General features: G+C 41.1%; 1 protein-coding gene and 1 long non-coding RNA gene across 51 annotated transcripts in view; one reads left to right on the forward strand and one right to left on the reverse strand.

Annotated features, from left to right (window-relative positions):
- Positions 1 to 14,541, forward strand: part of DLG2 (discs large MAGUK scaffold protein 2) — a 2,299,762-nt gene extending 2,285,221 nt beyond the window's left edge. For all 50 annotated transcript variants that reach the window (XM_078340083.1, XM_078340084.1, XM_054241373.2 and 47 more), the window contains 3 exons: positions 1,823 to 1,932; positions 7,946 to 8,037; positions 9,773 to 14,541. In XM_078340083.1, the coding sequence (XP_078196209.1) occupies positions 1,823 to 1,932; positions 7,946 to 8,037; positions 9,773 to 9,879 (309 nt within the window). In that variant the 3' untranslated portion in view covers positions 9,880 to 14,541. The remainder of the gene's footprint in view (positions 1 to 1,822; positions 1,933 to 7,945; positions 8,038 to 9,772) is intronic.
- The window catches only part of LOC144578086 (uncharacterized), a 35,052-nt gene that overhangs the window by 4,217 nt on the left and 3,374 nt on the right, over positions 1 to 27,461 (reverse strand). The window contains exons 2-3 of the long non-coding RNA XR_013523195.1: positions 2,297 to 2,380; positions 1,397 to 1,543 (exon numbers count right to left, since the gene is read on the reverse strand). This is a non-coding gene — a long non-coding RNA (uncharacterized LOC144578086). The remainder of the gene's footprint in view (positions 1 to 1,396; positions 1,544 to 2,296; positions 2,381 to 27,461) is intronic.

Genomic DNA, 27,461 nt, shown 5'->3' on the forward strand with positions numbered 1-27,461 from the left:
GATAGGATAGGAAGGCACCTGAGTGTGGCTATACAATCTGCCTATAGAGGGATCCTGTCTCCTGTGAACACCGGGAACTGATATCATAGGAGAAGACATCTGCTGGGTTGATTTGATTTGAATGACATTTTTCAATGTACAACTAAAGAGTTAAACAAGTAATTTTAATGTCTATCTGAGAATATATTAAGAAGTTGCATCTATTTGCCTCCCTCTCAAAAGTTTAGTGCTATCAACTATATGAATACTGGTTCTAGTCAGACTGTCCTGGATAATCGCATCTATTTTCCTCTTCGTTCACATTGCTAACTTGAAATGTTCTGACCAATGAATAATCAACCAGCATTTATACGTGTTATGTGGCTGCTGCACGTCACAGATAGAAAACTTGCAATCTATTACCTAAGTAACAAAGGCTTGAACCATCTTAGTGTGTTTCTCATTTAGAAGAGTTCAGTTATTCAGTGGACTCTCTTCATTATAGATGAGTTTTTAGCCCTTATTATTGATTTAGGACCCTTCCTATCTGCATAAAGTGCCTTTTTTTGTCTTCTTGCATAAAGTTCTTCTCAGGGTAATGAGGCCATTTCTCTCCAGGAGGTAGAATATGATGTGGCAAATGTATCTGCGTTTGCAGAAATGCTTTATAAAGCAGTTCCTCGCTCTGAGCACTCACTGCAATGGAAACCAAGTTAAATGAGGTGTGCTATCATGTAATAGCATTTTTATTTATTAGCAAACAAGCAATTTACATACCTCATGCAAGCCTCTTTCTCTCGGCATTTAACCTACATATATATATGTGTGTGTGTATGTATGTATGTATATATATTTTAATATGGAGTTTTGCTCTTGTTGCCCAGACTGGAATATAATAGCACAATCTCGGCTCACTGCAACCTCTGCCTCCCAGGTTCAAGCGATTCTCCTGCCTCAGCCTCCCAGGTAGCTGGGATTACAGGGGCCTGCCACCATGCCTGGCTAATTTTTTGTATTTTTAGTAGAGACATGATTTAGTAGAGACCATATTGGCCAGGCTGGTCTCAAACCCCTGACCTCAGGTGATCCACCTGCCTCGGCCTCCCAAAGTGCTGGGATTACAGGCATGAGTCACCACACCCATTTAACTATATATTTAAGTTAACCATTTTTGTGTCTGTCCTCCACTAGATTAAGCATATTGCAGACAGGATACATACAAGCACTTGAAAAAGTTTGATTCCTAATCTTCCACATTGAATGTTGGGAAGGGTGAGACAATGAAGTATCTATTTATTCCAACCAACAATTCTATTAGTGCTCAAGACCTGGGTTTGCGTGCTCCTAGCTCTAAATTATTGGGCAAGTTAGTAAATGTGAGTCTTCTCTTCAATAAAATGCAGCTGATAATACCTACCTCAGAGATTTGGTAATTTCTTCTTGACAGTTGTCTTCAGAGATGGTTTTGAAACTTCGTGAGAATAGACTCAGTCACGTAACATATGGCTGGCTGTCGTTTTTGTGTGTTACATCAGGTATTTAAGAAAATAAATCTGCCATGAAGCTGGAAGTTAAAAATAAAATTAAATTAAATTAACTGAGAGAACACATGTAAAATGTCTAGCCCAGTGGCAGACACTGTAAGGGACTAGTCAGTAGTTATAAACATTCAATGATAACCCTATAAATCAACTTTTATTTACTCTTTGCAGTGATCTTTTTCTAACTTTAGAAATCCAGCGTCCCCAACCTTCCTCTAAAACCTACATACATTAGTTTGTTTTTGTTGGATTATGGCCATGTTTTCTATATTAACTTCATATTATTCTCCCCTTTCTCCCAGGGCAAACACTGTATACTTGATGTATCAGGAAATGCTATCAAGCGGTTACAAGTTGCCCAGCTCTATCCCATTGCCATCTTCATAAAGCCCAGGTCTCTGGAGCCTCTTATGTGAGTAGAGGGCATTGGAGGCCTTCATCCAGATAACTCTCTGTTTCATGTTATACTGCAAATTACTAACAGAACTTTGCCACAAATGCTTAGAAATGGGAAATGCCATTGTTGATTTTTCAGGATTCAGGGTTTTTTTTAATTCTTTAACTTCTGGGGTACATGTGCAGATCTTGCAGGATGGTTACATAGGTATATACATGCCATGGTGGTTTGCTGCATCCATCCCCCCATCACCTAATGTTATCCCTTCCCAATCCCCCCACCCTCTGCTATCCCTCCCCTAGCTCCCCACCACCCAACAGGTCCCAGTGTGTGGTGTTCCCCTCCCTGTGTCCATGTGTTTTCATTATTGAACACTTGCCTGTAAGTGAGAACATGCAGTGTTTGGTTTTCTGTTCTTGTGTCAGTTTGCTGAGAATGATGGTTTCCAGCATCATCCATGTCCCTGCAAAGACATGAACTCGTCATTTTTTATGACTGTGTAGTATTCCATGGTGTATATGTGCCACATTTTCTTTATCCAGTCTATCATTGATGGGCATTTGGGTTGGTTCTAAGATTTCACTATTGTAAACAGTGCCACAATGAACATACAAGTGCACATGTCTTTATAATAGAACAGTTTTTAATCCTTTGGGTATATACCCAGAAATGGGATTGCTGGGTCAAATAGTATTTCTATTTCTAGATCCTTGAGGAATCGCCACACTGTCTTCCACAATGGTTGAATTAATTTACACTCCTACCAACAGGGTAAAAGTGTTCCTATTTCTCCACATCCTCTTCAATATCTGTTGTCTCCAGGTTTTTTAATGATCGCCATTCTAACAGGCATGAGATGGTATCTCAATGTGGTTTTGACGTGCATTTTTCTAATGACCAGTGATGATGAGCTTTTTTTCATATGTTTGTTGGCTGCATAAATGTCTTCTTTTGAAGTATCTGTTCATGTCCTTTGCCCACTTTTTGATGGAGTTGTTTGTTTCTTTCTTGTAAATTTGTTTAAGTTCTTTGTAGATTCTGGTTACTAGCCCTTTGTCAGATGGGTAGACTGCAAAATATTTTTCCCATTCTGTTGGTTGCCAGTTACAGAGATACAGATGAATGGAGCAGGACAGAGTCCTTGGAAGTGATGCCACACATCTACAACCATGTGATCTTTGACAAACCTGACAAAAACAAGCAATGGGGAAAGAATTCCCTGTTTACTAAATGGTGTCGGGAAAACTGGCTAGCCATGTGGAGAAAGCTGAAACTAGACCCTTCCTTACACCTTATACAAAAATTAACTCCAGATGGATTAAAGATTTAAACATAAGACCTAACACCATAAAAACCCTAGAAGAAAACCTAGGCAATACCATTCCGGACAGAGGCATGGGCAAGGACTTCATGACTAAAACACCAAAAGCATTGGCAACGAAAGCCAAAATAGGCAAATGGGATCTAATTAAACTGAAGAGCTTCTGCACAGCAAAAGAAACAATCATTAGAGCATTCTTTTTTTCTAAAGCTACATCAAAGTTTTTTTAAACCACTAGAAACATAATGTCAGTGATTTCTTTTTTTTACACCCCTCGTTTTAACAATAATAGTAATTCCTTAAAACATCTTCATTTTGTTTGTTATTAAGGTGGTAGTGTTGTTGTTGTTGTTGTTGTTGTTTTGAGAATAGCTTGGCTTAGTTCGGTTTTTTGGTTTGCTTTTTTTTTTTCCAAATGATAGGAAGCAATCATTTTTTAACAGTCTCATACTTCTGAGGCACGTCCATAAGTAAATCTTTTTAAATGTGTAGATTTTTTATAGAAAGAGCAGACAGCATTTGAGGCTTTTTTTCATTGGCATTTTCCTGTTCTGTAATAAAATTCTGATGTTCCTTAAATAAAACTTTACATACATAGAACATTGCTGTTAACAGCATTTTCTTAGTGATGTGGCAGTAAAACATCTGTAACTCAAACCTACATGCTCAGATTTTTTTTCTTGTTTTTTTCTCCAAATGACTTGTGAGATATCTTCTTTCAGAAAGCACTAAACAAAGCGGGCAGACATTTACAATCTAACTATAAAGTCAGTATAGGCAACTCCCACTCACAAACGTGAAGCTACAGTAGATGGGGGAACAAGGAAAGGGGCTACCAGCAGGGACCTGAAAATTGATCAGGCAAGGTTTGGTTCTTTGCTTTGCCACTAATTAGTTAAGTAACCTTGGGCAAATTGCTTGACCTTCCTAGGATTTAGCTCCTTACCTCTAAACGAGGCACACTAATAAATTCCTCATAGAGCTAGTATAAAGGTCAAATAACAAGATTAGGAATTTAGTAAAGCTGCTGATATAGTCTTTGGCATACAGTAAGTACTCAATCAATAGTACCTATTATTTTTATATAAGATATAAAATTACTTTATTATAAAGGAATAAAACTATTTCATCATTATAGAACACATAAACAGCACCTCTTCCATGACAGTGCAAGAGATAATGCCAGTGTGTCTGTCTCAAGGGCCTTGATCAAATATTGTCTTCACCTGGGCCTCAAGACCACAGTGTTTGACAAGGTTCAGGAGTGAACTACAGAGTACTAGAAAACAATGTTTATGGAAAGACTGAAGAAACGGAAGTTATTTAATTCCAGCAGTGAAAACAATTGCTTGCAGAGGACATTGACTAAGTGTTCCATGTCTCCTCCGAGGACAAAGAAGCAAAGCAAACTGCAGCAGCTGCAGTGGCAGCCTAGGAGAATAAGTTAAATACATAGTTGAGCTCTGGGGAAATTGCCAGAGGTGTGTCTTGAAAGCAGAATATAGTCCCATAAATAAAAGATGGACAAGGGTTCTTACTAGGATAAAAAAATAAGATTGGGAGGTTACCGACAATACTTTCAGCCCCATGAATTTAGGTATTAAATTATAATATAAAGAGTTTTTCCCATGGCTGGCACATGGAAAAATATGTATTAAAGATAAAATAATGGTTCTTAATATCATCATCCCCATTAGCAGGTACTAAACTTCTCCTTATGTAGGATACTGTGTTGGGCATTGTGCAAAATGAATTAAGCAAGTACAAATTTCATTATGTAAAATTGATTTATAATCTGTAAAGAGCCTCATAAATATAAGCAATGCTAACATTAATAAGAAGAGAAGAAAAATAGTCCTCACCTCCTGGGAATTGCCATCTTAAAGGCCTGTTTCAGAAACAGAAAAAGAAATCTTCATATTGTAAACATACCGTGGGATAAATGGCTTCCCAGGGGAGTGAGGCCTGAGGGAAGGATAGCAATGGCACATTTGGTCCCCAGCAATATTGGGAGAGGGTCCCATCTGGCACTCCATAGAGAAGGTCTACGTCCTTCCACAACTATGAGATGACTTATGTTAGTTAACGCCTTAGGGCACTGTCACAGCCACTTTTCACCAAGGAAAATTAAACATACTAAAGGCTGCATTTCACAATGAGGACAGTGAATCCGAAATAATTTGCTGCAGCCATATTCGTGTGTCTCAAGTACAGTGATGGTGACATTCAGACCTAATGCAATCCTATTAAATGTTGGATGTTTACTTTACAGTTCACTCTTTTCCAAGGCTTTTACTCCAGGAGCAAAGCTACCATGAATCGCCCATTCCCCAGGGAGGAGTGAATGCTAGGTCAGCTGGAACAAAAGCATGGCAGCTGTCACATTTAGGCATTGATACATCATCACACACATTATTTCTCAAGTGCATCATCCACATCAAATCACAGACCTTATTAGCACATACATAGCTGACTCTTCAGAGGAGCATAAAATCAAGGATGTGTATGAAAGGGATGTTCTTTTTATATTGGGCTGTCTGACTTCTGTTCCCTTCCCACGTGGCAATGTCTCTTCACCCTGCCACCTCCAGTCTGCTTTTACCTTCCTGCTCCCATGATGCTCTGTGTTTATTTCTGCCTTCAACTATCTTATAATTATGTTTATTTGTCTAGCTCCCCATTTGTTCATTCATTCATTCTTTTACTCACTTATTCATTCAACAAACAAGTGTTGAATCAGACTCCATGCCACATGTTAACAAACCAGCCATGATCTTCACCCTCAAAGAATTACTGATCAGTCAAGGAGAAAAAGTAAATTCACAGGTTAGAGGATAAAAACCCAAAGTAAGTCATTGCTATAATCAGTAAAAAGGGAACTCAGAGAAGACAGAATTCTTGGCAGGCAACTCGAGGAAGACCCAGAACTATGTGATTTCTTTATCTGAGACAGAGTCTTGCTCTGTCACCCAGGCTGGAGTGTAGTGGTGCCATCATGGCTCACTGTGGTCATGACCTTGTGGGCTCAAGTCATGTTCCCACCTCAGCCTCCCAAGTAGCTGGGACTAAAGCCATGTGCCACCATGCCCAGCTAATGTTTATGTTTCTTGTGGAGATCGGGTTTCACCATGTTTCCCAGACTGGTCTTGAACTCCTGAGCTCAAGCGATCCACCTGCCTCAGCCTCCAGGGTGTTGGGATTACAGACTTGAGCCACTGTGCCTGGCCCATGTCATTTCTTGACATCTAGAGAAAATCTTCATCTTTCTCTGAAGAGTGTCTGTTGTTGGTTTAGCCCAGCATCTTCTCCACCAAAGAGTAACATCCATTCACAGCATGTAGGGCTGAGATTAGAAGAGAAATTATAGATTCCACTCTCAGACCAGATGAGTTTAGCTATAAGAGTTCAGGAAATGCCCACTTCTTTTTGTTTCAGCCATTAATGTCTAATGTCACCATTTTGTTTTTTCCAAATAAGCCTCTTTCGAAAGACATCAAGTCTTGGTATAATAGGAAGTCTGACTAAAAATTGGTTTAAAAAACCAAACCCTTGAGTTCTTACCCCAGATTACTCTTAGTTAAATACACAGCCTTAAGCATGTCCCTTCCTGCCTCTGTTACTTGCAGAAAGAAATTCTGAAAAGGAATTGACTAAGACCAGATGTTCCAGACCCAAATCTCTGGCTTCCTAAGCAGCATGCAAGACAGTAATGATTTCAGAAATTCTACATGCACCTCTGATCCATCCCGATCAGCCAACCAAATTGCATTTGGCTGGACTTTTTTTTTTTAACACCTGGAAGACCTGGAAAGATAAAGCTGCCAGTAGTTAAGAATCAATAGATTAGGTTTTAAAAATAAGTCAAGAATTTTTCATTTCTCTCCCACCTTGATTTATCCTTGAGACTTTTTTTAAAATTTATATATATTAGTTATACATGTTTTTGGAGTATACGTCCTATTTTAATACTTGTATACAATGTGAAAAGATCAAATCAGGGTAATTGGGATATCCATCACCAGAAATGTTTTGGGAACATTAGAGATCTTCTAGCGATTCTGAAATATTCCTCTGACTACATTTTTGTACTCCTTAACCAGCTTCTCTTCTTCTCCCCTCCTGCCTTGTCTTCCCAGTTCTGATAACTATCATTCTACTCTCCCACGTTTAAGAGAGTCTGAGATACACTAGAACAAACTCCAAGAAAGCGTGGTCAGGAAAGTTCACATTTAGAAATCATATCCAGTGAGGGTGTAGATGAAGCAATAGGACAGTTTTTTCTGAAGAAGTAGAAGCCTCAAGATATACTTAAAGCACTTTACTTAAATATCCTAGGGCTTACCATGGAGGAAGTTTAGCCTCACTCTCCTTATCATTTGCAGTCCCTGTCATGTCACCTGCAGAATAGACACCAGTGACTGCAAATCACAGGGAGGCCTGTTTGGCTTCAATCCAATGTGGGATCAAGAGGCTGCCCTTTGAGAGAATGAGCTTTCGGGCCGGAGTCCTTGTTGCTGAAGTTATTCCAGCACCGAGGAGTCCTGAATGAAGACTAAAGAGCTGTTGCTAAGATTACACTATGCTCTCGGCATGATTTATTTCTTCCATACATTTTAATTTTTTAGGATTTATTTCTTCCATCCATTTTAATTTTTTAGGATTTGGAATATTCCCATATGTTCTAACACGAAACCCTCATTTTCCCAGGGAGATGAATAAGCGTCTAACAGAGGAACAAGCCAAGAAAACCTATGATCGAGCAATTAAGCTAGAACAAGAATTTGGAGAGTATTTTACAGGTAAGTTCACTTTTACCCTGGTACTGTGGGAAAGGGGATAAATTGTCTGACATCTGACATAGAGAGAGCTCTGGGCCTGGTGTACTTGGGCCCTAAAACCTTCCTGTTGAGAATCCCTAATATCTGTTGCACACACAAGGAGTCTCCCTCTGCTTCACCCATTTTGATGTGGAACCCTGGACTCTCCGGGAATTCAGCTGCAGCCAGCTCCCAGGTTCCCACCAGCCCAACCCAAAACCATGGATAACGGATGCCTCTGAGCTGTCTCCTACCGTGAAAAGGATTTTAGGCATTGCTACCTCATTAAACTATCTCCCTGATATCATGAGAAAACTTGAAAAACAATTTTTTAAGGCTCAAAATAGTCAGTGTCCAAAACAGTTATTCTTAAGAAGCAGCCCAGAGGCCTCTGTTCCCTGCTCCATCAGCTGTCGCCAATGTCCCCATCGTGAACAAGGTGCTTGAAATTCTCATTGTGTCAAGTCTCAGCCAAAAAGTGGTTGTTGCTTTTTTTTCTTTTTAAATGTTTCCTTGGAAACATGAAGTTAGGGGAATAGAAGTTTTTCTTCTCCTAAATAGCCTGAGTTCTGAGTTCTCTATTCCTATATGCTTTTATGGCACACTGAGTAATCAGACTTTGTGAAATTTGCCTTATACCTGGTTCTCAGTGGTTTAAAAACAGGAGCTTTCTTCCTGGATTACCTTACGTGAAGTTAGATGTTTTATTTTTTACCTTATTCAGAATATAGAAAGTGTCAATGTCTTAGAAGTTTGTAAATAACTTGAATCGGGTAATACTAAGTAAACTTTCTGTCAATTACCAAGATGAGAACTGTGTTTCATCCTGAAAGAACATCCAGGTAGGAAAAAGAATTAAAATAATGTACATTTTACAGTGGTTTCTATCTGGTATACAATATAATTAATATATTCTGAGAATTGTTTTTAAATATCTAAATCATCCTTCATTATTTTTAAGAACAAGTATCATATATACAATATTGATGTGTTTTGGAAAGCTTTCTACAATATAGCTTTTGTTCAAATGAGACAATAAAATCTACTTAAATCTACTCCAAATGACTTAGTGTTTTAGGAAATACACACTGAGCAGTTTGTTTATATTTCTTCCTATTTATGTTCTTATAAATAGTGGCCTTATGGTATTCTCAATATGAATAGCCCTGTATGGTAAAATCTCTACCAGAGATTTGGAGAATGAATGGGTTTCCCTATTAAGGTTTATGCAAGTTGGGAGGTTAACTAAAGCTTCCTCTAAAATCTTTATTGTTTCCTCGGTGTCTATAGCATCTGAATTTCTGCCGCTGCCAAAGTAAGTAAATATAGAGACTGTAAGGCCAGTTTTCTTTTCTAAACAGGAAGTTCTCAATCTGAAAATGGATCAATGCCTACCTGAGTGTCTGGCTCAGAGTAGGCACCCATAAAATATTTGTTAAGTAAATGAGTGATTCATTGTCCAGAACTACAGGCAGATATGTAGAAAGTGCAAAGGCTGTGATGCATTTGTTAGTAATCCAGGATATCCATTGAAAGCATTTTTTAAAATCATGAGTGTAATTTTGCTTATGTGAATTTTCTGCTTTTTCTTACTAATGAAAAATGATATGAAGCTTCCTGATAAGTTGTCTGCTACCAGTTTGAGCCTCCGGTATATAAGTGATGATTGTTCTTCACCATCCAGGAAATAATTTGGGTGTGTTTGTTTTTGTTATAGCTATTGTCCAAGGAGACACTTTAGAAGATATATATAACCAATGCAAGATTGTTATTGAAGAGCAATCTGGGCCTTTCATCTGGATTCCCTCAAAGGAAAAGTTATAAATTAGCTACTGCGCCTCTGACAGCGACAGAAGAACATTTAGAAGAACAAAATATATATAACATACTACTTGGAGGCTTTTATGTTTTTGTTGCATTTATGTTTTTGCAGTCAATGTGAATTCTTATGAATGTACAACACAAACTGTATGAAGCCATGAAGGAAACAGAGGGGCCACAGGGTGGGACAGAAAAGACATTGCAGTATGAAGGAAGGCTTTGGTTTGCTCAAAGTGCCAGGTGTAGGGATGAACCTCTGGCGGGCTTTCTGCCCAAGAGATGAGAGCCTCCTCACCCCAGCAGATGTCCAGAGCTGATTTAGCTGCAGAGCTCTCTGTGTCTTTTGCTTTAAAGAGAAATTGCCAGCACTCGAACCTCACCAACCTTCCCATTTCCCACATCTGTAATTGGTACACTTCGAATTTTATAACTATGCACATCTTTTGATTTCTTAACAAGCAAATGAAAGAAAGAAGGAAAAAAGAAAGGAGTCCCTTTGGAGACGACATACTATCTGGGAAGGATAAATGTGTAGTTTTGTTGACTGGCATCTGCAAAGACAAGCATTTCATAAAATTTGCAAGTGAATGGAGGACTAACCTGACAGACAGGAGGGGATTCCACCTGGGGTTAGCTTTATGATTGTCGATTGCCTATTTTGCCATTTTTAAACTGAAAAAGGCACTAAAGATGAGAATAATTTATACAGTAAAAATATATTAAATATATAGAAACAAATTTCTATAGGTTAAAAAGTTTTGTGAAATATTTTGTAAAGACTAATATTGAAAGACTAAATGTATGCAGCATCAGCAGATGATCAAATTCAAGAACTGAAAGTTGCACTCTCCCTTTTGTTGCCAATGATCCATTAAGAGCATCTGAGTTCCTTTCAAGTCTGACAAAGACTTCTTCCTCACTTACCTCGCTTCCACATTAGTAATACACTCTCATGGAGCACATACCTTAATGAGTTGCCCTCATGGATATTTTAGGAAGAGTTTGGCTAATGCATTTTTTTAAGCTGATGGCTTTTCAGAGACAAACTTAGGCAAATGATCTAAAGGGGAGTTTTTGCTTTTCTCTAGTCAAATAGCCTGAGCCTGCCATGCAAATAGTTTAATAACTTTGTTCCTAGTTGCTGACACACAATTCTTAAAGGACCATTTAGCATTTTGGCCAACGATGAGTAATTAGGATTAGTATTTTTTTGTTTAACAGAGTAACTGAGAGTTTTGTAACAGCCAGAGATGGTATTAGAGCCAATGGGAGATCTGTTCCTAGTTGCACTATTTCTTTGAGGAAGAGAGAGAAGAGAAGTGACTGGTTGGGGGTGAGGGGTGCAGACTTTTTTGTTCCTATGCACAGAGCAAAGAGATAGAGTCACAAGGAAAGATAATTAATGACTTTGAGCTCAACCAATTGAACTGCCTTTCTTGGAGCTGCACTTGGACCAAGTTTATTTTTTAACAATTATAATAATGATGATTTAAAAAACAGAAACCTCCCAAAGCCTATAAATGAACTAGAAGAGTTAGTTTCCCACTTTAGAGCGGATGGCGACATCAGCATTGCTTTTGCCCATGGTGTTTAGAGAGAGACTTTTCAGTGATAATAACCACTCTACTCTGGGTTCCGTGCATTCCCACACTAAGCCCCATCGCCTTATTTCTGGGGTACATCCAGACCTGGCAGGGATTCTGCCACACTGTGCAGCAAACCAGCATGTAGGCTGGGTAGGAGAGCAAGAGATAGAGCCATCAGAGTGATGGGGCTTCTTTCCAGTAAGAACATCGGAGCTCAGAATGAGAGTCTCTTTCCAAAAACAGGCATTGTTCATCTTACACTAAACATCATTGTCTGCCTGGCTGCAGTCATCAAAACAAACCCAGAACTGCAAAATCATGCATCTTCCTATAGTCTTGAGGCTGCCTTTGCCAATGGAAGGGCTAGCAATGAATTTTCCCTCTCATGAAAGTTAAATTTCCAGAGACTTCCTTAGAATGCTCAAAATGTTACAGATATGTTCATGTCTGCAATTCGCCAGTTTCAGGCCAAGGCCTACTTTCATCAATATTGCTCCCAGAAGTTTTCCGCCACCAGAATGCCATTCCTGATCCCAGCTCTATTTTTAGGCCACCATGATAACTTCTTTGGTTTCTCAACTGAGCATGCAACCATTTATTTAAAAGACTGTCATTAATGAGTAGATGTTTTTGCAGGTCGTGTGATGTGCTTTTCCATTTACTAGTATTGCTGTGGCTGAGTACAATCAAATTGAACCACCAACCCTTGGTTTTGTAGTAATATATTTATTTTCCTAGTGTAGATGCTTTCAGATTAGAATTGGCATTTGCACTGATTTTTTATGTAGATTTATATAAATATATAGATACATATATATTTGCTTGAAGAATCACCAAGCAAATTGGTGAGAGGGTCTTTTCCTATAGAATTTACACCTCCATTTGTTGTGTTGTCTTGCACTTCCCAATGTTGATGTCTCTATGGCTCCAACGAACTGGTGTATTTTGCAGCAAATCTGATGACACGTATGGAAATGGCATGAAAGTTACCCAGATTACATCTGGTGCAAATGCATCCGGAGCCTGGGGCCAGACTGGTGCTAACACTGCAAACTTTGTCCAGAGCTCTCTCCAACCTGAAGGCTTGCTGGGGGTGCAATGTCACCTTCACACATGCTGAGCCCTTTCAGAAAAGTGCCAGATCGTGTCACTGGTGCTATTTTTCATGCTCTGGTACAATGTGTAGCACCATGAGGGTCTCAGCTTTACCAAAATCAAAATTTCATTTGTCGGCTAATTGCAGAGGCATTTCTTTTTTGCTCTCCTCCCACAGAATTATCAGCCATTTATTTGCAGGCCCTTTGCGGGATTTCTTGGCTATTTATTTGCAGGCCTTTTCTCCCAGCCCCAAATTCTTGGGTTGGCTCTGTCTGCTTAAAGAGCCTGTTTTTACAAAGCCGCACTCGGGTGCCTGTGTGCGCTGTCTTATATCCTACTGCCAGCCCTTCAGGACTCCGAGCCAGGAAAGAACTCTCCAGCCTCTGGCTCGAGATCCTGTATGTTTCCTCATTCTTTTCCTTACTCTCCTCCTTCTATTTCTGACTCATTTCATCTCTCTCTTTTTTTTTTTTTTTTTTTTGTTCCTCTACTTTCCCTATTCTTCCTTGCCACCATCTCTGAGTTGTTGACTTTCTCCTATAATCCTCTATTTTTCTCTTTTTGTCCACCTCTCCTTTAGTTTCTATTTCTTTGCCCTTCTTATTTCTTTCTTCCCTTCCTTTCCTGTCCCTTCTCCTCTCCTCGCATCTCTGATCATCTTCTCCCGCACATCCCTGTATTGATTTTTCTGTCCTCTAAAGGGCTCATGGCTTATTTAGACAGCAAGTCCATGCACTGGACTAATGACACAAATACTTTGGGTCGCCGTTTCATCTACTCAGCCCAGAAAGCAAAGCTGAGCATGAGGCCCTGACCTGGAGCATGCTCCAGCCCGCCTCCCAGAGCCAGCCTGCACCGTTGCCCTGGCAGCGATGATGCATGTGCTGTGGGCCCTGCCGGCCCTGGGTGCCTCTGCCTGAACGCTGCTCCTAAGCGAGCCTACCCCCAGCACTACCGCATGGCTCTGAGGACACTTCCTTTCAATAAAGGCAGACTCTGGCCCCAATTATTCTGATAGCAAACCTCTTCCTCATTGAAGCCATGCCATCACCTTGGTTTGGAGAGAGACATTTTTTTCCTACTCATAAGCTTTCTTTTTCCCATTTTCATGTGAAGCCCCTTCTGCTTTTCAGCTGGTGATTGCTCTGGTGAGACTGAATGGACTCGCTGGTGAAAGGAAATATCTTCTTTCCTGTCTTGGTCCTGCCTAAATTCCTACAGATATATTTAAGCCAAGGACTCAGGCTAGTTCCTAAGTTGATCACATTTATTTGTCACTCCTAAGGGGAAAAAGATCAACTCCCTTGAAGCATGTGGAGTACCTCCTGTGACAGCTGACTTGCCAGGGGACTCCCTACAGAATTCTGTGATATACATTTTACTTCTGTGTATGTATGGTATATACGGTATGTATACCATGTACACACAGGTTACATTGAGTATGAATGATTGTGGATGGAAACCCACACACACACTCCAGTCTGTAAATATCCTTCCTCACTGAAACCTGTGCTTTGGAAATCATTTCTTGTACAGCTGTGCAGTTTCTTGTAACAGCTGAGGACAAAGCTAAGACAGGAGGACAATTTAGACAAAGATCATCTAAAGAGTACAGTATTTCCCTAGCAACTCATGAGGACAGACAACCAAGTGGCAAGGTTGACTTCCAATGGGATGGCAGACTTTTCTTCTCTCCTTTTTGAGTTTGTGTTTCCTAAGTGTTTCTTAACTTCTGAGTGCACCAGGCAGTACCCGTTAGATCCTTTCAATATGACAGTTTTGTGCTTCTCTCTGACAGGATGTTTCTCCATCGAGCTGTAGTGCAGGATGGGAGGGAGGCGGGAATACTCCTTGCCTGGGCTGGAGTTTACAGAGACACTGCACAGCTTACACTCCTGTTAAGTGTAAATATTCAACACTTCCATTCCATTTGTGTAAAAAATAAAGCACACACGATTATAAAATCAAGATGTATATTTCATACTCAGTGTGTCCGTGCATATTTATTGCGTTTCTAGTTGTCAGCGGTGGGTGGTCCAATTGTAAAAATGCCTGAGAGTGTATTTATAAACATGTCATGGTTTTATTATAAGATATAAATATTAAAACATTTTATACTTTATAGCAAATGATTTTCTCCCAAAGCATAATTTGTCTTATTTCATAAGGAATAGAATCCCTCATGTCTATTATTATCAATTTTGTCTCTGATTCCAGAGCTAAAATGCAGTTAGGGTGGGTATGTCCTGAGAAGTATTGGCACTGCTGAGAGGAAGTGAACGTGCTGTTTTTGCATATTCTTAAATATTTGGTTACCATCCTGCCTGCTCTTAATCAGGATCTTTCCAAAAGTAAACAATGTATTAAATGATAAATTTTTAAAGCTGTTCACAACTATGTAGGGGGAAAAATCAATTCCCCAGTGTCAAACTGTGGGATTCCAGAAGATATTAAGAATAGACACTTTGGGAGGCCGAGGCGGGTGGATCACGAGGTCAAGAGATTGAGACCATCCTGGTCAACATGGTGAAACCCCGTCTCTACTAAAAATACAAAAAATTAGCTGGGCACGGTGGCGCGTGCCTGTAATCCCAGCTACTCAGGAGGCTGAGGCAGGAGAATTGCCTGAACCCAGGAGGCAGAGGTTGCAGTGAGACGAGATCGGCCATTGCACTCCAGCTTGGGTAACAAGAGCGAAACTCCATCTCAAAAAAAAAAAAAAAGAATAGAGATTAGCCAGGCACAGTGGTGGGAGTTTGTAATCCCAGCTACTAGGGAGGCTGAAGCAGGAGAATCACTTGAACCCAGGAGGTGGAGGTTGCAGTGAGTCAAGATCGGGCCACTGTACTCCAGCCTGGGTAACAGAGCGAGACTCTGTCTCAGAAAAAAAAAACCGTTTGTAGGGTGGGCTTCTTGTCTCTCCAAGGATTATCTCTGCCAGACGCAGTGGGGCACGCCTATAATCCCAGCACTTTGGGAGGCAAAGGCAGGTGGATCATGAGGTCAGGAGTTCACGACCAGCCTGGCCAACATGGTGAAACCCCGTCTTTACTAAAATTACAAAAAAAATTAGCAGGGTGTGATGGTGCACACCTGTAACCCCAGCTATTCAGGAGGCTGAGGCAGGAGAATCACTTGAACACGGGAGGCAGAGGTTGCAGTGAGCCACGATACTGCCATTGCACTCCAGCCTGGATGAGACTCTGTCTCAAAAATAAATAAATAAATAAATAAATAAATAATTTTTTTCTTATCTGAAACATGCAAAGAAAGGCACAAATGAGGGAGGAGGTATCATTGTCTTATACACACTGGAGCTCCAAAGATTTGAGCATATTAAAAATGTCAGGTTTGGGATCTGGATCTGCCAGATAATGTTCTAAATTCTTCACTTCAGGTTAAATATATGCCTTATCATATTGACATTTAACCAGGTTTGACAGCTAGAGAACCAAAACAAATTCTATTCATGACAGGGGTGAAATTTTGCATCAAAGCAATTGCTTTGGATTATGCTTTGTTTCATGATAAACTATCATATAATTGAATCAGCCATTCGGGAAGCCAGACTTGTTGTTCATACCATCCTGGCCATCAGGAATCCACCAGGTGTCCTAAAACTGTCCTTGGTGCTGGGTAGTGAACAGACTCTGAGACATGGTGTAAGAAGACACTGACTGAGGCTGCAAGACCAATGTGAACCTCAGATTTTGACAATTATGCAATTTTCAACATTTGCATGGTCTCACCTGGTTTAATATTAATGGTGACACTGAATACAAAGCCAGATTCACTTCAATAATGGATATGTTTATTCATAAGGAAAGAAACTAGAAAAGCGTTCAACTTTTCTCTGTATCCTGTTTCATGTCTGCAAAACAATTTTTGTACCATGATCATGCTAGAAGTCTCAAAAGCTGGAATTGGCCAACACATCTCTGATCCTAAGAGGGTCTAGCTGTGAACCTGTGACCTCTAGATTCTCTGAGGCCATACACCCAGTGACAGAATTTAAAAGCCTCACCAAGGCACAAAGCTAGGGAACATCTGTACAGGGAGCCACAATAAGACCCATCGTCTTTAAAGTTGTCAAGGGAGGATGTGTTCTATGGATGATAACCCCAATTTCTGTTCTGTCACCTTTCCCTTAGGGACATCTCAGAAGGCACCATGGCTATCATTAGACTGATCCCCTTCCCTCTTTAATGTTACAGCCAAAGCATGAAGTCCAGGCCTTGTCCCATATTCCCCTTAGCACACTTAGGACAAAGCTAGAACACTTGGGTGAACTTTGCTAAAGCCTGGGGATAGCAAAAGGGAAATAAAAGATATTTGGATTTATGGTATGGGCTTAGTGCCCAGCCCCTGGCTTGATGACATGAGAGAACAGCTACCTTTCCCCAGCCACCCAGGCGTCCCTCAAGCATAGCTAGACCAGATAGCAGACACTTTCCTCTTGCAGCACACCCGAGAGGTGTTGTATCCATGCCTGACTCAGCACCTGCTACATTAGGTGTCTGCTGTACTTAATACAGTACAGGTTAGAATACAAATGGAAGTGACTCAGTGTGGCTTTTTTGATTACTCCTTAAATGTAAACTTCAAAGGACAAATCATTTGCAGCATGCTTCACATCTCAGTATGAGGCATCAGTAGAACCTCACTGGTCTAAACTGATCAAGCCCAGAGAAGCAAGCCCATGAGAGACACCAGTTCTCTCCCACCATCGGAAGGCCTGTCCTGCTAGTTCTTGGTCCCTGTATTGTGTGGATGATTGACTCAGGTAACATATCCTCTTTAAAACTTCAGAAAGATGAGCTGTGTGGATTTTGAACAGCAGAAAACTAACATCCATACTATGAGCCAAACATACAGAACAGCCTTCATTCTAGCAAAATATAATTGACTCTATTTCCATCTGAAAGAACAGGAAAAAAGAAAAATACTTTCTTTTTAGGGGGCATTAAAAATTTCAAATTCTTACAGCTCTACATAGCAAATTACAATGAACAGTTTCTTAGTAACAGAGGTAGAGTCCCTCAGAGAGACCAGTTGATCAACAAAAATATGAAACGAACAAGTTAAAAGTTTGGATCATAATTGGATTATTGGATTTTCGTGAGTCACACTTGTATCTTTTATATTCTTAGTAACCTTTCAGCAGAAATTGTGCCTGCCCCCATTCTCCTTCATCTGGCAGTTCTGGTATGAATAACCCTTGTGGTGAGAAACTCTCCCCCGTTGGTTTTCCAACTGGTTTCTTATAATGTCACTCATACTGATTTACTTGAGCCAACAAATCTGGTTTCCAGTCCGCAGTCCTTTTCATTTGGAGAAGCGCTCTTGACTGAAATTCTTTACAGTAAAAATTTATAGAGGCTGGGCGGAGTAGCTCATACCTGTAATCCCAGTACTTGGGGAGGCCAAGGTGAGTGGATCACTTGAAATCAGGAGTTCGAGACCAGCCTGGCCAACATGGTGAAACTGCATCTCTACTAAAAATATAAAAATTAGCTGGGCGTGGTAAAGAGCACCTGTAATCCCAGCTACCTATGAGGCTGAGGCAGAAGAATCGCTTGAACCCGGGAGGCAGAGATTGCAGTGAACCAAGATCATGCCACTACACTCCCGCCTGTGTGACAGAGCAAGACACCGTCTCAAACAAACAAAATTATAGAAAATGTGCCATATATGAAACTGGGTTCAATTAATATTTAAAATTTGAAGAATTTACCCAACATTTTATGCAAAGAAAGACTAATGTGCTTAATTAAAATCACCCCACAAAAAAAAATCTCCAAAAAGCTGGCATTTTTTAATTTATTTATCTAGTTATCATTCCTTACACATTTTGTCAGCCAACAATAAACACTTGCTTGGAACCAGGCTCTATTAAGATGGTGAAGTAGAAAATGAAATAACAAGTGCTCAGAGTACTATCTGTCTTTTCAAGGAATGTAAGCCCAGTAGCAGAAACCTATTTTGAAAAGATAGTTAAAATACAGAAGCTCTAAACAGACCAGTGAGTGCATAAAGACTCCAAACAAGTGACCTTGACATTCAGGAATCAGATGTGCATCCGTACATTTGCCCATTGTTTAAACTAAGTCTCTTCTGTGGTGTTTTTGAATCTGTCAATTTCCTGATATCCCTACCCAATCCCACTGGCCACTTGAATGGTCTAACTATACCAGTTGGGATCCCGCCGATCCCTGGGGAAGAGGTGAAGGTGACAACTTAGCACGGACTCACTTGCCAGGTGAACAAAGAGGGGTAGGCAAGATAGGCACAAGATATGGGGAGGTTAGTCATCCAGAACCAGCATTCCTAACACCTGACAAGAATTATCAGGAAGCAAGAAACAACTTGAGTAATTGGTCAGGATGCAGGACAATCCATGTTCTCATAGGAGAAACTAGAGTGGCGAAGAGTTTCTGTTTTCTTTGCAATACACAGACTATTCGATGCATCAAAGATCTGCTTCAAAGTAAAATGGGGCAATGAGGCCTTCTTTTCTGATATAATTTCAAGCATTTCACACATTACTTAGAATCATAAGCAGGGTTTTATTCCCTTGGAAGGGGTAGTTTCCTGAACTAGACGCTTCAATCAAAAACATTCAATAAGAACTAAAGGGAAGGTTAAACTCAACTTCTAAATTTACGAGATAAGCATATTCCTACTTTATTAACCCAGGAAACATCTTAAGAAGATTTAGAAAGAAGAGTGGTTGAAAGAGAAAAATTGATGTATAGTACCTGAAATTGCCTTAGTATTTTACAGAGTAACTTCTCAGTTGTTCGGCACAACCTTGACGTTGAAACCCATAGATAATCTCCAATTCCATTTTTAGTTAATCACCTTACTCCCTAAAATTTTCTCCAGAGTTTCAGACAAAGGTCAACACTCTCAGAAATGTGGTTCAGCCCTTTCCTGGAGTGAGGGATCAACACACAGGGATTTGTGGACTGTGAAAGAAAATGAGACTGAATAGTGCAACAACTGCCTGGGCTACCCTCATCGAAGGCGTGGGTTTTGCCCAATAATCAAAGCAAGTCCACAAGAAGAGACTTCTAGTGCAGTTCTAATTACTGGTTTGCCTGACCCCTCATCACATTATAATGTAGTGAACAAAGAAAGTATGTTCTGGGTGTGCTGGGACAGGAAACTTCTGTTTTGTAATTATGTTCCATTGGAACCAGAGCATCACAGAGCAGGGGCAAGAGTTTGGCCTTGGTGCCAGCCTACCTGGGGAGCCTAAAGAGAACTATGCCCAGCTTCTATGTTCCCTTCCCTTCTGCACTCACAGAGCTCTCTGCAGCACTGGAAACGTCACCCAGTCCTGTGTCTCCACGTATGGGCAGACTACCACCTTCACCTCAAAAGGTGTTCTGGGACCAGGGGCATTAGTGTCACCTGGCGCTTGTTACAATGCACTCTTAGGCCCTACCCGGATCTACTGAATCGGAATCTGCATTTTCACAAGATTCCCCAGTGATTTCATGCATGTTAAAATCTGCAACACACTGGTTTACAAAACTGAATCAACTATGAAGAAAAGAGATTGGAGAGAAATATTTCTTTATAATCAAGAGAGTCACTAACTTTAATGATGAAAACAAAACAAAAAAGCAAATAGCAGAAAAGGAGGAAAAGGAATATCTCTGATAGTAAGCAAATAGCTTGGTGGCATCATCTTACAAACCCAGCCAGTCTCTGACAACTCCAGAGAGTTGTGGGGAGAGGGTTGCAAAATTCCATAAAGTACTTGATCAATAGACTTAAACCCAGAACTGGTTATTTCCAGGGCACAGACTGAGGAGGCAATCCTTGGCTTGCACCATGAGGGATGACAAAGCAACAATACAATGTCATAAGTCAGAGCACCAACCTAAATGCAGACCTGGGTTCAAATCCTGACTCCATTCTTTACTAGTCACGTGATCTAGTAGAAGGGACTTAACATCTCCCAGGACAAATTTTCTCACTGCAGCATGACACTAACAACAGCACCTGCCTCTCTCACATTCAGAGAGCTCTTGTGAATAATACATAGAAATTGCCTGCTACACAGGAAGCACTCAGCAAGTCTCAGTTGTCATTATCATAGTTACTCACTGAACTTCATGACAACCCTTTAAAAGAGACAAGGTCACTTACTTCCCCATTTTATTTTATTTTATTATTTTTTGTTTTATTTTATTTTTGGAAACATAGTCTCCCTCTCTTGGCCAGGCAGGTGGGGGTGCAATGGTGTGATCTCTGCTCACTGCAACGTCTACCTCCTGGGTCCAAGCGATTCTCCTGCCTCAGCCTCCTGAGTAGCTGGGATTACAGGCGCATACCACCATACCCAGCCAATTTTTGTATTTTTAGTACAGACGAGGTTTCACCATATTTGCCAGGCAGGTTTTCAACTCCTGACCTCCGGTGATCCACCCACCTCAGCCTCTCAAAGTGCTGGGATTACAGGCATAAGCCACCACACCCAGCTCCTTCCCCATTTTAGAGACAAATAAATCAGGGTCAAGGAAAGCAGTGATGCCCCCACAACTGCAGAGCTGGAGGCAGAGCTGCCCTCACACTCAGTCTTCAGCTTGCCTGGTTCAGTGTCCTTTACTGCTAGCCAGGAAAGGGTCAGAAGGCTGGCCTGATGGACAAGCAGACAGCCCTCTGCCTACCACCACCTGAGTCACCTGGCCACCACTGCACATTGGGAATGAGTCACTCCTCTGCCAAAAGGAAACAATATCATCTGAAGGACTTCTCAGTAAGCACAAATGCAGGAATTCGCTCGTCAGATGCCAGGAGGAAAAGAAGGCTTTTAAGAGTGGACAGGCTATTCTCAAAGTGAAGCTACTCGAAAGCACCATGTTCTGCCCTGTGTGACAGTGGGGAATGGAGAGAGAGGTGGAAATAAAAGGAATGAAAGGAAGTCACCAAGAATGCTGCCTGTGCTGGGCACAGAACTTCAGGTGTATCATCTCGTTTCACCATTGCCCAACTTTGTGAAGTGAGCATTATCACCTCCCCATAATAAACAGGCTTGGAGAGTTAAAGTTTAGTTATCACATGTGAGATACAAAAAAAATGATTTTCCTTTATCAGTGATTTTCCCCCGCCATGCCATACTTTGAAATAAACTCATTATTTTAGAAGTTTTAGATTTACAAAAAGATAGCAAAAATAGTACAATGACTTCCCATACACTCCAAACGCAGTTTCCTTTGTTGTTAATAACTTGTTGCAGATAACGAACCGATGTTAGTATATCATTATTCACTGAAGACCATGCTTTATTCAGATTTTCTTGGCATTCGCGTTTTTCTTTTCCAAGGTTCTAAGCAGGGAACTACATGATACTTTGTTGTTATGTCTTCTTAGGCTCCTCTTCACTGTGACACTTTCTCAGTTATTGATGACCTCAATAGTTTTAAGAAGTACCTGTCGGGTATTTCACAGAATGCCTCTCAACTGGAATTTATCTGATGTGCTTCTCGTGATTAGACTGGGGTTATGGGTTTTGGGGAGAGAAGTGCCATTCTTACCACATCAAAGGTCCAGGACTATCACTGTGATGCTGATCTTGATCACCTGGCCCAGGTAGTGTTTTTTAAGTTTTTCTACTGTAAAGTCACTCTTTTTTCCTCCATTTCATACTGTACTCTTTGGAAAGAAGTCACTGTGTAAAGCCCACATTTAATGAGTAGGGAGTCATGCTTTTTATACTTGAGTGCTGGTATTTTTAGGCTTTGTGTCCCCACCCAAATTCCATCTTGATTAAGCCCCGTAATCCCCACGTGTCAAGGGAAGGACCAGGTGGAGGTAATTGAATCATGGAGGTGGTTTCTTCCAGGCTGTTCTCATGAGAGTGAGTGGGTTCTCACGAGATCTGATGGTTTTATAAGGTGCTCTTCCTCCTTCACTTGGCACTTCTTCCTGCTAGCTTGTGAGGAAGGTGTCTTGCTTCCCCTTTGCTTTCGGCCTTGATTTTAAGTTTCCTGAGACCTCCCCAACATGATGAACTGTGAGTTCATTAAACCTCTTTCTTTTATAAATTACTCAGTCTTGGACAGTTCTTTATAGCAGTATAAATGTGGGCTAATACAAGTACAAAGTGGCCACATGAACTATTTGAAATGTTTCTGTATGGGAGATTTGTCCATTCTTCTCTATTTATTCAATCATGTGTTTCTATCAACAGGGATTCTTGGCTATTTATCTGATAGTCTGTGTTATAAGCCGGTACTACTTTATTTTGCTGCTCACATCGTTTCAGCTGTGTCCATTGTGGGTTTTGTTGTTGTTGTTGTTGTTGCCTCTGATGTTCCTTTGACATACCCCATTATTATGGATGTTTTTGAGCTTTTTCTTACTTTCTAGTACTACAAGAGGGTCAGGCTCATTTTGTATATTTCCTGCCCAGTCCTGCCAGTCCTAGAGTCAGCCATTTATCCAAGGCTCTTTGGTTCCTTTTATTGGAGAATGGTATTAAAAATTAAGATCTGGTTGCTAGGTTTGTTCTATAGTACTGGGACATCATTTCTTCTGGATCCTCTTAGCTGACAGAGCAAGGTAATGAATGTGTGTATACTAACCAGTGAACATAAAAATATTTAACCATCTGTATGTGTATATATATATAAAGCTAAACATGAGTTTCCACTGATATCTCCACTCTAATTCATCACCACATGGGCCAATCTAGCCTCTTCCGCTTGCTTGTTTGTAAGCTCTTACTCCAGCAGTCAGAAACCTGATTCCAATCATTTTTTATCTCTTTATTTCTTTCTGACTTAGTGGATCCAGTGTGGGGCCCTACTGCTTAAGAAAGTCTTGAAGAGCCTTCAAGTCTCTCCCATTCTGGCATGTAATGGTCTCTTGGTTATTTCAGGCTCATGCTACTTTTTTCCAAACTTGATGGTAAACATCCTCACTGTAATTGTTTAAGGGTTCACACATCTGAGGCATGGAAAAATAATTAGTAAATAACTGATATAAAGGGCAACAAACCCCACTTATGAGGAAGATAATGTTTGTAAGGATTTATCAAAGGACCTAGGATTGTCAAACGCCCATGCCTCAGCATCCCACAGTCTCCACAGGATTGTCAAACGCCCGTGCCTCAGCATCCCACAGTCTCCACAGGTGATGCTTGGTTTCCAGGTGGGTTGCATCACTCCACGGTATCATGAGGCGGGGTCAGCTTCTGTTCACTAAACCTCACCTGAGCCTCCTGCCTTCCACCCACTGCCGATACACTGGTCCTATCTGTTTTTCTCTGTGATCTGAATCAATTACTTTTTAAATAATACTCGGAAAGATCGTTGCAAATAGAAAAGATTAACTTATCTGCAGACAAATCATGAATTGTGTATCATGCTGTATCAGTTAGGATTATTTAGTGAAAGGGAAAAGAGAAAATACTTGAAAATACTAATATAGGCCAGGCACAGTGGCTCATGCCTGTAATTCCAGGACCTTGGGAGGCCAAAGCGGGCGGATCACCTGAGGTTGGGAACAAGACCAGCCTGACCAACATGAGGAAACCCGTCTCTACTAAAAATGCAAAATTAGCCGGGTGTTGTGGTGCATGCCAGTAATCCCAGATACTCAGGAGGCTGAGGCAGATAATCACTTGAACCTGGGAGGCAGAGGTTGCAGTGAGCCGTGATCATGCCATTGCACTCTACTCTGGGCAACAAGAGCAAAATTCCATCTAAAAAAAAAAAAAAAGAAAGAAAGAAAACACTAATATAGACTTACATGTACATTACATATACTTTTCCAGCCAGCCAAGTTACCTACCTTTGCTGGCAGCAGGTGGAGAATGGGATGGGCAAGGGAAAACTGAATTGTCGAAGAAATGTAAAGAAAGATAATGGCTGCTGAAAGCAAGGCAACAGGTTTGAAAGTCTAAAATTTATATGCCCATTTAACATATCAGCTTGATACAGAGTTTTCCCCACACTGTAGATAAGAGAGCCATAAAACTAGGGGCAGGAAAAAATGAATATACTGTGAAATAGAAGAAGTAAAAGAGAAGCCCATCCATTATAATTCAAGGCTATAGCAGGCAGAGAGAGACAGAAGACAAAGAGAAGAAAAGAAACAGAGGTGAGGAGGTAGACAAACTGTTCCAGTGTCACTCCCTGGGCTGAAACCCTGATAAGTGAGGAGAACAATTAGGTCAGAGGGTTCCTGACCCATGCCGTATCTGGAACCCTGAGAGGAAGTCTCACCTTATGGGCCAGCCACCCTGGCTTGTCCATAAGAACTCGGGGATTGGCCACATCAGACTAAAACTCAGTGGTATAGCATGGTCAGAATGAGACAGCCAGAGCTCTGCTCTCCTGAGCTCCTCTTTCTATAAGATATATTGGGGCCAGGTGCAGTGGCTCAGGCCTGTAATCCCAGCACTTTAGGATATCGAGGCAGGTGGACCATCTGAGGTCAGGAGTTCAAGACCATCCTGGCCAACATGGCAAAATGCTGTCTCTACTAAAAATACAAAAAATTAGCTTGGAGTGGTGGCAGGCACCTGTAATCCAGCTAGTTGGGAGGCTGAAACAGGAGAATGGCCTTAACCCAGGAGGCAGAGGTTGCAGTGAGCTGAGATCACGTCACTGCACTCCAGCCTGGCTAACAGAGTGAAATTCCTCCTCAAATATAAATAAATAATATATATAATTGATATAAAATGCTATATCAAGCTGATATGTTAAATGGGCCCTAAAATGGGAACCAGAAGGTGACTGAATCTGAAAGCCAGCATTCCAACCATGAGCCCTCCTGTAGTGAGGGGTGACTTAACAGAGAAGGCTGAGCCCTATGCCAATACCACATCCCACACCCAACCTGATGCCAATGGAGAACATGAGAGGCTCTGTGGAGTGTGAGGTTGGCAGCCAGGAAGCACTGCAGCCTTTGGCACACCTAGAGAAACTGGGCTGCAAGCAACAACAGTTCTGACTTCACATACAAATGCCAGTAGGGCAAGCATCCTTCAACTTAACAAGGGATGTTGTCATAGAAACAAAAGACATTGTCATGGCAACCAGAATGATCTCAGGACACCAAATGAATCCAAAGGACTCTTTCCTTCCCACAGCCAAGAGGCCACTGTAAGCCACAACCTGTCCCCATTCACCCAGATGCTGTCTTGGCAAGGAGCAGAACTGCAGTCAGAAACCTGAGGGACAGAACGTTCATCTGAGGAGACTAAACTTTGCTTAAAGGGAATGTCTGAAATTATTGCAAGGGACTAATTCTTTGAGACTGCACTGAAATAAATTATATATATATGATTTTTCACTCCAACCTCCAACTCCCAGGTTCAAGCAATTCTCCTGCTTCAGCCTCCCAGTAGCTGGGATTACAGGCACCCACCACCATGCCCGGCTAATTTTTGTATTTTTAGTACAGAGGAGGTTTCACTGTGTTGGCCAGGCTGATCTCAAACTCCTGACCTTAGATGATCTGACCCCCTCAGCCTCCCAAAATGCTGGAATTACAGGCTTGAGCCACCATGCCTGACCAAATTTATATTTTATATGGCATCTCTGATCCATAAATCCAGCTAACTTAGTCAAAAAAAGACATTTTATGGGAGACTTCTGAGCAACTGAGAGAGTTAAAGGAGAAGCTGCAGTGAGAGTCTGGGGTGGGAGTGGGGAGAGAATGCTCCTTGAAGGTATATCTGTGCAAAGAGAAAGAAGGGTATAGGACAAGGGGAAAGTATGAAGAAATGTGTAGAGTGGGAAAGATATAAGCACCTTTGGGGATGTGCAAACAGCCAAGCATGACTGGTGTACAAAATGCTTAGGAAATGCTGAAGACCAGAAGCTGAAAAGAAAGACCAAGGAGAGAACGCCTCAATAAAAGGCAAGGATGTCACTTCATCCTGTAAGCAATGAGGAGCTCCCCAGTGTTTTAAAAATCATATATGCATTTCAGAATGCTCATTGTGGCAGTAGCATGAGGAATGAATTTGAAGAGGAAGAGATAGAAGTTTCTAGCCTGTGGGGAAAAGCACAAAGGATTAAAAGGGCAGTGGAATGTGACAGTTGCTTAGGAAAGGAGCATTGCAAGTGTCCTACACCCTCTGCAGCAGCCCATCAAAGGCCAAGTCATCAACATATGCCCAGGATCTCTCTACTCAGGCCTTCTCAAGGGGCACAGTCCTGCCATCATGCCCCTGGCTCACACCAACATGCAACATACTCTGGTATCTCATCTCTAAAAATATTCTGATGCCCTAATTTCCTTCCCAATCTTTCTATTCTGTTACCTTAACAGGGGCTTCTCTCCCTGAGATCTTCTCACGGTTGCTTCATATTGTTCCCAGACCAAACTGAGGGTCAGCCTTCTTATTCTCATGGCCCAATAACAAGATGCCGACGAACTGGGAAATGAGAGTTTATTTCTGTAATGGGTACAAGAAGTCCTAGAAAATATCACCAGACCAACTCAAAATTACAAAGTTTTCTAGAGCTTATATACCTTCTAAGCTGTACATCTATATGTAAGTGTGCATGCATCTAAAGACATAAGTGATTAACTTCGTATCTATGAGGTCTGAGTTTTGAAGACCTTCCTCTGGAGCTTCAGTAAATTTACTTAATCTAGATGGGTCCAGGTGCTGGGGCCAGTCTTGTCTCCTGCTAAATCTGGGAGGTTTGGGGAGTTCCCTTGATCTCTAATAAAACTTGTTTGTAGAAGTCTTGGGAGTTTCTTCAGACCCCCAGTAAAACTTGTTTAATCCTAAACGGGTCCTGTTAAGAATTCCTTCATTATCTCCTCACACCTCAAGGCCCAGGTAAGACCTAGGCCAAACTCTTGCTGGCTTTTGTTACATTCCAGCCTTTCTATAAGAACACTGGCTCTTTCCACTTAACCAGT

Source organism: Callithrix jacchus, chromosome 10 (assembly GCF_049354715.1).
Source record: "Callithrix jacchus isolate 240 chromosome 10, calJac240_pri, whole genome shotgun sequence".
Lineage (NCBI taxonomy): Eukaryota > Metazoa > Chordata > Mammalia > Primates > Cebidae > Callithrix > Callithrix jacchus.